This window comes from Pavona decussata, unplaced genomic scaffold (assembly GCF_977016875.1).
Source record: "Pavona decussata unplaced genomic scaffold, jaPavDecu1.1 SCAFFOLD_84, whole genome shotgun sequence".
In the NCBI taxonomy this organism is placed as follows: domain Eukaryota; kingdom Metazoa; phylum Cnidaria; class Anthozoa; order Scleractinia; family Agariciidae; genus Pavona; species Pavona decussata.
Window position 1 is genome coordinate 937,954 of NW_028145502.1, and position 12,047 is coordinate 950,000.

Consider the following 12,047-nt stretch of genomic DNA (forward strand, 5'->3'; position numbering starts at 1 on the left):
TACTATATTTCGGCTGGCCAAACCAGCCTTCTTCAGGTACAATGAAAATTTACATTGGGACATACGCTTATATAGCTGACAAATATTTGCGCAATAGCGGAACTACGTTAAACTAAATTGATTGACAATATAAAATATGAAGCAAATGAAAAAATAACAACAAAAAATAAAAATAATAAAAGGAAAAAAAGGCTAGTACATTTCTTCGCGAATATTGAGGCCGTGTGGAAAAAGTGTTCTGCCTTTTGAGATTAAAAAGGCTTCCCTGGCCTTACGGATTGAGTCTCGGTTAGAGTAGACTTTTTCTATGGGGATTAATTGCATGTCGTTAGCGGTGTGGTTAGGAGCGGTGATCGTGAGGAAGTGTTCTGCGGCTGTGGTGGGTATAGATTTAGTATTAGGGTTATCTATGGTGCGGCGGTGTTCATTAAAGCATTCTTTTAAGCGTCGTTTAGTCTCTCCTATGTATTGTAAATTACAGCGGTTACATTGGATCATGTAGATTAGATTTTTTTTTTCTTTTGCCAACCTTTTTCTTGGCCATTTCGAAGCGAATGCTTTGAAAAATGCCCCATTTCACCCTCACACATGGTTTCGTTATATTGATGATATTTTTATGATCTGGACTGAAGGTCTGGATAACTTAAAAATCTTCATCGATTATCTTAACAATATTCACCCTACCATTAAATTCACTAGCTCGCACTCTTCTACTAACGTATCTTTCCTTGATGTTAATGTTTCTTTAACTAACGACGGTAACATCAGTACTGACCTGTACACTAAACCTACAGACAAACACCAACATCTACTGTATTCATCTTGCCATCCCCTACATACAAAAAATGCTATTCCTTTCAGTCTAGCACTCCGCTTACGAAGTATTTGTTCTACTGACAAAACGTTTAATATACGCACTGCTCAACTTACTACATACCTACTCAAACGAGGTTACAAACGAAACTTTGTCACTAAACAAATACAACGTGCCGCCAACATCCCACGCAGACTCGCTTTACAAACTAAAAACATGAACAAACCTACGCGTGTACCTTTTATTACAACTTTTAACCCATCGCTTCCTCACATCCCCAACATCATTAAAAAACATTATCATTTACTGCTCTCGTCTGACCGCTGCAAAAAGGTTTTTCCAAATTTGCCTGTTGTGGCCTTCAGACGATCTCCTAACCTACGTGACTTACTGGTTTAGGCTAAACTTTTTTCTGACTCGACTAATCCCCACCCACAACTTCCTTCCGGCCCCTATCGTTGCGGTAAAAATTGCGCCACTTGCCCATACATTTCCGATGGTCTCACTAACTACACCTTCTTTTCCACTGGTGAAACGCGCCCTATCAAATCTAACCTGACCTGTGAAACTAAAAATCTAATCTACATGATCCAATGTAACCGCTGTAATTTACAATACATAGCAGAGACTAAACGACGCTTAAAAGACCGCTTTAATGAACACCGCCGCACCATAGATAACCCTAATACTAAATCTATACCCACCACAGCCGCAGAACACTTCCTCACGATCACCTCTCCTAACCACACCGCTAACGACATGCAATTAACCCCCATAGAAAAAGTCTACTCTAACCGAGACTCAATCCGTAAGCCAGGGAAGCCTTTTTAATCTCAAAAGGCAGAACACTTTTTCCACATGGCCTCAATATTCGCGAAGAAATGTACTAGCCTTTTTTTCCTTTTATTGTTTTTTATTTTTTTGTTATTATTATTTCATTTGCTTCATATTTTATACTGTCAATCAATTTAGTTTAACGTAGTTCCGCTATTGCGCAAATATTTGTCAGCTATATAAGCGTATGTCCCAATGTAAATTTTCATTGTACCTGAAGAAGGCTGGTTTGGCCAGCCGACGGAAATATAGTAACCTTTAAACCGTAATTCTACGTTGTATCGGTCTCTGCTTCTTGTATCATCTTAATTAATATACTTCTCGTTCAGTTTGAAATGCGTTTTGAGAGAAATGACGCCAAAGCTTGACGAAAATCATGTCCAACAACAGAGAAAATTTAATTCCTCTTCTAAATGAAATCGCGTATTATTTTAATGAAAATATAGTAACTGGCTTTTGAAGTGATATGATCGAAAATTCATCTCAGATAAAAATCTCTTGAACTTTTGTTTCCTCTGGTAAAAACAATATGGAAACAAGAAGCTGTTTCCAGCTTATACTCGGGCCATATTTGACTGTGTGGTGCGTAAAGCCTACAATCTTTTAACAGTGATAACCTCCAGCATCTCCAATTCCCCCAAATAGATAGCCTGCGAACAAGCTCTCTTGGGGGTGGATCCTTTTTCCCCCTCCCGCCCCCCACCCCCAAGAGAGCTTGCTCGCAGGCTACCAAAAAGATAGATACAGAGATGTAGTGAGGCAATAAGTAACCACCAGATAGAATTGCATTTCTTGCAGTCAGAATGAAATACAGGGGAAAACGACATTTGTCATACGAGTGCTTTTTTATAATCCCTGGGCTTTAATCCTTACGTTTTCACCTTTTGTTTAGAGACAGAAACCATTTGTATAGTCTCCCTCGCAGCCGTTTTTTGGGCTCAGTCACGCAACGCCCAAAAAACGGCTGCGAGGGAGACTACCATTTGTACGGTCCTAATATGTATGTGACGCCGGGTCAATGACGGATCATAATTTTCGGTATGAGCTAGACCCGGGGGGGGGGGGGGGGTACTCCCTTATGTGACCTTATGTGACCTTAACGGGGACGATAGGGTATGGTTTTCAGGGTGTTTTGTCTTGAACGGGGTATCTATTTCATCACTTTCTGTCTTAAACAGGGTATCCCTACATGAATACAATAAAATCTGCAATTCCACAGCGACAAACCAATGAGTGGTGCCGGATCACTTGTAGACCTGGATCAGCAAATTATCTCAAATACAAAATATTAACGGCAGAGTGATCCCAACGGCGGAGGTGACGAGCTGGCCACTCAATCAACGACGTCCAACTAATCCCGCTTGAACCGATACGCAGCAAACGTGACTCGTTTGCTGCGTATGGGTTCAAGCGGGATTAGTTGGACGTCGTTGATTGAGTGGCCAGCTCGTCACCTCCGCCGTTGGGATCAGTCTGCCGTTAATATTTTGTATCCCTACATGACCTAATGTCTTAACAGATTGTGATTGCCAATGCATTAAAATACAGTAAGAAACTAGTGTATTCTTATTTCATTCTAGTCTTAAACAGGGTGTGATTTTAGGTTAAATGTCTCAGAAAGGGCTTGAAAATTTTGAATTCTGTCTTAAACGGGATAGGGGAATCGGAGAATTGTGTCTTAAACAGGGTCAGGGTTTGAACGCCCGGGCCGCACCTCCCTACCCAAGCATCTATTGAGTAACCCCCCCACCCCCCTCCGGGATCTAGAGTAACGTTACGCATCACGCGTACGTTTATATCCTTGTAAGTTTTTCAATGTTTCGCTGTTTATATTTTGAAATGAAATTCAGGGGAAAGCATTTGTTATTTACCTTTCATTTGAAGACAGAAACCGTTTCTACATTGATTGTTTTTCTATAAGAAACGTGAGACATCTTTATTTATCTTGGCCCGCGAGGTCGTAGACTGATTTAGTTGCCAAATTTTCGGTTAAACAAAACTAACCTTGAGGCACTAAGGTTAGCCTAAAAAACACTCCGGTTAGCCTAAAGAGCACTCCAGTTAGCCTAAATAGCACTTAGGTTAGCTTAAAAAGCTAACCTAAGTGCTATTTAGGTATTTAAATACCTCCCCGGTTAGCTTAACGGTTAGCAGTTTATGTTGGGGTTGTTCATGCCTCGCATGCCTTGCATGTTTTGTTCATACCTCGCACGTCTGGCTCGCGGCCCGAAAACAAAGAACGCGACCGAGAATTTAAAGAATTTGATAACACGACAGTAAACGTAACTCGTACCAGCCGAGTACAAAAAACGACACCGAGAACAATAACTCGTGGCCCGAAGTCTTATCTCTCGGCCCATCGCGACCCCAAAAAGAAAAAAAGAATTTAATAATGCTACCGAAACCTTAACTCGGTCCGCCTTACGGCCCGAGTAATAACAGAGTAAAGTATTTGCCCTTGGCGTCTTTTCAGTATGTATGCTAAGTAGTTAGTCACTTTTTGCTTATTAATCTCCGTGTCAGTCAGTAAATACAAATACTTCCCTGTGCTTTTCGTCCATTTCAGTCTGTAAATGCAGTTATTCCCTTTTCTTTAGTCTGTAATTTTCAATATTTCCCCACGTTTTACTCTGTTATGCTTATGATGCCTTTGTGCTTCTACTTCAATATTGTTTCGTGAGGACCAAAAATTACCTTACTGGTTTGGGGGATATTTCAGTATTTATTTGAGATTTCTAGTCACTTGTGGGGGCAGTGTTTAGCTCCGCTGATGGAAACCAGGTTAAGAAAAACCTTAAGAGAAACCAGGTTAAGTTCCGACTGTGTGGGCCACTTAGGCTAGACGTGCGACTTTACCTTTTTCGGTGGATCGTGTTTGCTCGACATATGCTTTTCTGATAAAGGAATTGGTATGATACACCAGTCGTAGGAGCCAAACATAGAAAGCAAAAAATCAGAAAATATATTAATAGAAGAACAAAATACTCTCATATTTTTTCATTCGCTTTATTTCTATGTATACCTTGGCCAATCAAAATCACGCGGTACAAAATCGGAGGTACTGCGCATGCTCGGCAGTACTTCGTTTCTTGGGTAAAACATTTCTAAATTTTCTGTGGTACAACATCAGTTCAACGTTTTCTTAAACTTGAATCAAACTATAAAACAAGGGAATGCAGAACTTTTTCATACACGACTGTTAATTTGGGTAACTGCTGGAACCATTTGGGTAACTGTCACTTTAAAAATTATCATGATCTGCAAATTAAAAAACTGCAACGTATTCGACAAAAAATCATCCACAGGAGACATAATCATGCATTAAATTGACCACGTTGAAGCGTTTTGTTTTAGCACTAAAAACAAAAATACATCACAAAAGCTGCAAGGAGAACCACAGGACTACCATTGATGAAGAAGCCATGGCCTCTGGGCGGGGAGGGAGATGTCTTTGTGGGTGGGGAGGTCGGTGCCACGGTTGCGTTCAGGCCAACGTTACACATATCCGTTGTGCAGCACTCAAGTTCACACGCGATAATCTCAATGTGCGGTGACTTCGCATACGGCTCTAGAAGTTTATCGCAAGCCTTCTTTTTGTCTGAAAAAAGAAGAAAAAGAATAGTTTTACAGTGTAAGTTGCACCATTCCTGAATATCTCAGTTCCTTATTATTATTATTATTATTATTATTATTATTATTATTATTATTATTATTATTATTATTATTATTATTATTATTATGGAGGCAGTATGTCAACATCTGAATGCCAGATATGAAATAAAAAACACACAAGGAGTTAGGCGGAAACCCGTGGCTAGCCCTGCGTCTAAATAATGTTATATAGCAGTTAAAACGTTTGTATGCTAAATACAGTTAAGAAGCATCACGAGGCGCTAACGCAGCGTAACCCGTGGGCTATAAAGTGAATAAAAACTAATAAAAACTAACTACAAAGAAGAGATCAAGTAAAACTTAAAAGATGTCTTTCTCAAGTAAAAAGGCCCAATTGGCGACTGAGTCTTCGCAAGTGCTCACGTTGCGACGTTGAACGTGCGACTAAATGTTTAGAGTTCCTGAGGGGCACGCCTTTTGCATCTTCCTGAGCACATCTTTATCTCTGCTGCCCACGAACTTCTGTAGCGTATCGTTTAAGTCCTTGGACCATTCACCCAACACGTCTATGATGATATTGTACTGGGCCATTCCATACCCCAGGTACCTCTGATTCATCTCCCATCTGAGAGGCACGTACTTCATGGTCTTCTCTGACGTCTTCTTACCACGGTTGCTCACCCAGGGGCAGCTCATTTCCAGCGCTTTGACTTGCTTGTGTTGGTTGTTGACGATCCTGGCGTATACTCTATTCGCTCTCAGTTCTTGAAATTCCCCATAGACCGGAACATCCCAGTACGCCTGTGCCTCCGCTGTTTCGTAGACAGGCTGGCCGCTGTGGTTATTATTATTATTATTATTATTATTATTATTATTATTATTATTATTATTATTATTATTATTATTATTATTATTATTATTATTAATGAATTGTAACTAGGATTTAATAGTTCTTTTTTTCTACTTTGAACTTGTAAATAGAAAAATATAGTGTTATCCCATCGTCTCACCTGCACAGTCAATGCATCCATTCATGTATCCAGTTTTTTCGGTTCCATTTTCCCTCCATTTTCCAATGCCTGCAAAGCAGTGTGACATGCTGCATGCTGTGGTTTTGTTTTGGGCATTGCACTGTTCATAGTCTGCAGCTTCTCCGAAACAAACGCCGGCACAGTTTTTAGGACCTGAGAATTGAGAAAGTAACCAACCACTTATAATGTATATTGCTCCAGGGAAGATAAGGACAGGAAGAGAGAGAGATAACTCGTAATTATACACGAGGGAACTTTACCTACCTACCTACCGTACGTACGTACGTACGTACGTACGTACGTAAATCGAAAGAATAACTTCTAAGAAGTACTCGACAGTTTAAAAGGTGGAAATTAAAGAGTTCCTGGCCAAGAAATCACGCTTTGTTTACGTATCGTTGAACCGTAATGCGAGGAGAACAGGTCATTGATAAGCTTAAACACACATCACATCACTTTGTCGAAATGATGCCTAAACACTACTGGGAAACTACTGAAAAAAATATTAAAGGTTTGATCGTCAATTTTTACTTAAAGTTTTCATTCAAGAAAGCTTTTTGCCTGTTTGTCTTTCTGTTTTAATTTTACACCTAATGACATTACATGACTAGAACATATATAGCAATGACGATGAGGTTTGTAATCGGTGCTCGTACGTTTTTCAATGTTCCGCTGTTTATATTAATAAATGAAATACAGGGAAAACATTTGTTAAGAAGAATACCTTGTGCTTCACACGGACGCTTTAATTCTTACGTTTTCACCTTTGATTTGGAGACAGGAACTGTTTATATATTGATTATTTTTCAATAGTAAACGTTGGTCAGGTCTGTATCTATCGGTCATTAGGTCATCATAATGCAATTTCCGGTATGATTTCAAGTAGCGTAACGCAATATCACGCAATCTTTCTGACTAAAAGTATTCGCAAAGGGAGGATAGGTTTAAAAATCTGCGAGGCGTAAAATGGGAATAAATGAGGCCACTAGTGATAAACATCCACCAACGCGTCCCGCGTAAACGCTCAAAAAAAGTGTCTTATTTGGCGTTAGCTTAAGGGGGCTAGGGGAATTTCTTTTGAGGTTATATTTTACGGTAAAGGAAATCCGCGTCGCGAAATGATACAAAAGGTTTCATCCACCAACGCGTCCCGCGTAAACGCTCAAAAAAAGTGTCTTATTTGGCGTTAGCTTAAGGGGGCTAGGGGAATTTCTTTTGAGGTTATATTTTACGGTAAAGGAAATCCGCGTCGCGAAATAATACAAAAGGTTTCATCACGCATGCACTGACATTTTCCTCGTTTTCGTATGTGGTGCATTCTTTTAATTTGTGTTGAAAGAACCCATTACGGGGAATTAGCTGGGTTCACTTCAACAAAGATCCAATAGCTTCTTCAGTTGCTCTTCTTTATTACTCTGACATAAGTTCAGCTTACTCTGCTCAACAATCACTTCTCTGCTAAAACTAGATGGCACCCATTTTTATACTGACTCGACAACCATCTGCTTAACGCAAACTAAATCTTACTCAAGCCTTCTGTGATTGGCTGCAAGAAACTTATTTGCATCCGTGCCTTCGATCTATTAGTCAAGTCAAAGACATCTTTCCAGAGAAATATCTCCATGAAACTTGAGCTGTCCAGTCAATACAAAACAAGGAGACCAATATAAAAATTACAAAGTTCAGACTTATACAACAAGGTTTCACAAAGATAATCTGAAAAACAGTTAAAGTTGTTGTTTAAAAATTGTACAAGAAGTCGATTCGTTGAAGGTGTTAGCCTTCTTCATCGAAGATGATTGGTTAAAAGTTTCCATAAATTAAATGAGTACGTGGTCAACAAAATCTAAAGTTCGAATTATACATTCAGTACGTGGCTAATAGCAGAATTACAACAATGGATGTTTATCTTCACAATCACCCTAAGACCATAGTATTTACTTTCAAAAACACCCTAAAATAACAGATATTATTATTTAGATATATTTATCTTTAAAATGAACATCAACGACCATGAATTCGGTAAAAGAACCCAAGAAAATCTACCAAAATTGACTAAAAATAAGAACAGTAACAATTTCCTCGAATAAACCGTCGAAAGGTCAAGTTGAGGAGAAACTTATAAAAAGTAAGGTAAGCAAGGTGTTATCTTTTGTAGGAAACTTAATTGAAAATATCTTTACGATCACAAGTGCTTCCGCGGAAACATGCAGCTGTTCATACCGAATTCATGACAGGAGAATTTATACATTAATCACACATTAAGAACATCTAAGTCGAACTACAAGGTATTATTTCTAGAGAGCTGCATAACGAGTCAACTGGTCTTTTTCTGATATTCCCAAAACCAAAATATAATTTGTAATAAGTCCAAACACCAAATAAAATTTCTTTAACTATTTTAAGCCCAAATAATTGCGTTGTAAATATTTTTCATAATTGTCAATTTTTATCATCTAACATTTGAGTGGCTGCAAATAAAGGACATGAAGATTCAGCAACTGTCTTCTGTGGAATCTCAGGGATTGTGATAAAGCTTAAATACTGTGATTTCTAATACGCTAAATCCATGGTAGATCTAGTCTCCCTCGCAGCCGTTCTAAGTCTCGTCACGCAACGCTCCTTTACATTGTGGGGAGGAGCGTTGCGTGACGGGACAGAACGGCTGCGAGAGATACCCACACTAAAACATGACGAGTGTCCATTTGTAAAAAAAATTCACTCACTTTTTTTTTTTTTTGTATACATTTTCTCGATTAAACGCCGCCGGCGTTTATTTAAAATTCAGCAGTTTTGACCCGGCGTTTTTTCGAGGCCGGCGTTTAATCGGGGTCCGGCGTTTATTAATGAAATGCGATTTTCAGCCATTTTTCCAGGTTGATTAATTATTACCGATCCTCGGAAACCTAGAGGCAGTTTGTCAGTGCTGGACGATTTTTCCCTGGATTACCGTGCAAGTACGACCCACGTGCAATGGCTGTTTATAGTGAGCATGGACCTGGTAACGAAAGGATAAATGTCGGGCAGATACCAATCGAGCTGGCATCGACTCTTCGCTTCTTCGTCAAACATGGAGGGAACATTTCAGCTAAAGTGAGACAGAAAAACTATCGAGCAAGCAATTTGGACAAGGTGGCCTTGAAGTCCCTATTACTATGCAATACGCGATTTCCTCCCAGAAAGGACAACTCATGAAAAGACTGAGAAAACAACTTATAAACAAACTTGAAACGCTGGAGGGATCCTCGCGATTAAAACGACAGTGAGCACTACAACACAAGAAAGAAAGTGCGTCAATAATACAACGCGAACACGGTTACATTGCTATATTTTATTTTGCTGTGCAGCAACTATCCCAGTTATGTTACGCCGGAATTTTCCTTTGGACGTTTATTAAAATACCAAAACAGCATACCGTACTTGGTATGTCGTAACAGAATGGAGGTTACTATTTACTTGAAACCGGTCCTTGTGACTTCGGCTCCAAACCCTAACCCTAACCCTAACTCGACCCCAATTAAACGCCGGGACCCCGATCAAACGCCGGGGCCTCGATTAAACGCACCGGCGTTTATTTAAAAATTGGCAGGTTTGACCCGGCGTTTATACGGGAAATACGGTAGTACAGCAGGATTGATCACATGAGAGATTGTCGTATAGAACATGGATACTTTTGGACTTTGGATTTTTTGTTCGCGTCGAGATACGAGATTACGAGTTGTTGAACTATACGAAGTTACAGGTCGAAACTAGTCGAAACGAGTTGTGTATATACGCGAGTGATTAAAGTAATTTAAAGAAAACGATACGAGTGAAACGATATACTACATCATCGTCGAAAGGGTCGGTCCATGACCTTTATATAATTACAAGAAACCTTTACGGCCGAACTCTTACGAGTGAATCATTTACAGAGAAACCTAGATTCAGATTTAGTGACCTATCTATAGAGTTTCTAAAAGACGACCGTAATTAGCGCGAGATATATTTACTCATGTAATAAAGTTTGTTTCCGGTACACGCATTATGCGCGCATTATGTATTGGTTATTGTTTATTTTACCGAAAGTTTATATTCAAATTTGTATCTTCTGTAATATTTGCATTTGTAGGAGGCTGAGGTTTCCGCCAAAACATGTCTGTTTAATTGAACTGATAACTCGTTACTCGTTTTATATCTAAAACCTAACACCATACAGAAATTAATATATTACAGAATCGAATGCAAAGGAAAAAAAGGGGTATAGAATGGTCCTTGAAAAATAATGGGTCTCGGCAAATTTTCGGCGGGTCTCGAAAATCTCGGCGTCTCAAACTGTAGTCTCGGAATCTCGAGCTCGTAAAAAATAAAACGGGTCTCGGAATCTCGCATTTTGAAATTTGAATCTCGGAGTCTCGCAAACCAAGCGAAAATTAAGTCTGAATTAACCGTCCTAAACTGACAACAAACAATAATCTTGAAAAACGGCTCAACATCGCAATCGCTTCTGCAGCTTCTGTAAAACACGTAAGCTTGGATAAATTCTGCTCGTAAATTGCCGTACTATGCTTTTCGGCAGTGTTAGTAAAAAACACGTTTTGCATCGCGACGTCTCGGGCTCGGATTTAGAAAAAGTAGTTAAGTCTCGGTCTCGGGGTCTCGGCGTCTCGGCGGGTCTCGGATTTTACCATTCTATACCCCTAAAAAAGAAAGAACAAGAGTAACAATATACGACAAGGAAAACAGAAGGATAATAACAGCGGCGAGGAGGATTAAAGAAAATTATTTGCATTTTTGTTGTATTTATGGTGGTTTCGGCGACCTTCAGCTAACGTCACGCGTACTCTTAGCCATTACACTACGCTATTTCACGCATCCCCATCGGAGTGTTTTGATAATAACGAGACAAGCCTCAACCTTGTTCGGTATATAGCGAGCATTTTTCGGCCGTTAACTTGTTCGATTGTTATATATAGATACGGATTCGGCCGTTTTCCCAAATGAGTCTCGATCAGTACAAAAAATGATAATGAAATTAAACTAATACTATATACCGAGACAAACTCGGCCGTTATATGAGTTGAACCGAATTTTGTTAGGTATAATCGCTAACCTATTTCATCTTATACTGTACCATTCGCGAGAACAATTTGCTGTTTGAACATGGGAACCATAGAAGTCCATTAATTATTCTCGTATTGTCTGTTCTACATTGCAAATGAAGGGTGAGCTATTCGCACTTTGACTTCATGATTTCATTTTAATTTAATTTTGATTTCATTTTTCAGTGATTTTTGTGTCTCGGCTAGACCGTTTCCTTTTACACTTCTAGTTAAGAAAGACGAACAGCTTGTTCTATGGCTGTGCCACTTTTTAATTGTTTGTGCTATTCTACAGTTGGCACTTGAACCATCTCTTTGTTGTCTGAATCGTAATTCATGTATTTTTGGTGGTAATGGCCGCCCGTACAGTCAGTATGTGAAAGCTCTTACAGGAACAACAGATGTATTCTATTCCCAAAAATCACAACTGGAAGGGCGATCAGGCTTGAGTTACAAGTGCACAAACACGACGAATGCATTCATTCTACAAAATCAATGAAAGAAAGCCGAGGGAACAAGCTTGACTGCAAATGCATAGAGTCTGTATGTCAACACCCTTACAGTGAGTTTTATACAAGATACATACCGGCAGATGCTACTCCCACAGTAGCCAAGTAGACAGCCAAAATAATGATAGATAGCTTCATCGTTTCCATCCTCAGTCTTGTATTTAAA

General features: G+C 39.3%; 1 protein-coding gene across 1 annotated transcript in view; it reads right to left on the reverse strand.

The window, feature by feature from the left end:
• Positions 1-4,635: 4,635 nt before the first annotated feature.
• LOC146475310 (putative skeletal organic matrix protein 2) overlaps positions 4,636-12,047 on the reverse strand; it is a 7,520-nt gene continuing 108 nt past the window's right edge. The window contains exons 1-3 of the mRNA XM_085115711.1: positions 11,959-12,047; positions 6,271-6,444; positions 4,636-5,246 (exon numbers count right to left, since the gene is read on the reverse strand). The exon at positions 11,959-12,047 is cut by the window's right edge and continues 108 nt beyond it. Coding sequence (XP_084971837.1) covers positions 5,005-5,246; positions 6,271-6,444; positions 11,959-12,028 — 486 coding nt within the window. The 5' untranslated portion in view covers positions 12,029-12,047 and the 3' untranslated portion in view covers positions 4,636-5,004. The remainder of the gene's footprint in view (positions 5,247-6,270; positions 6,445-11,958) is intronic.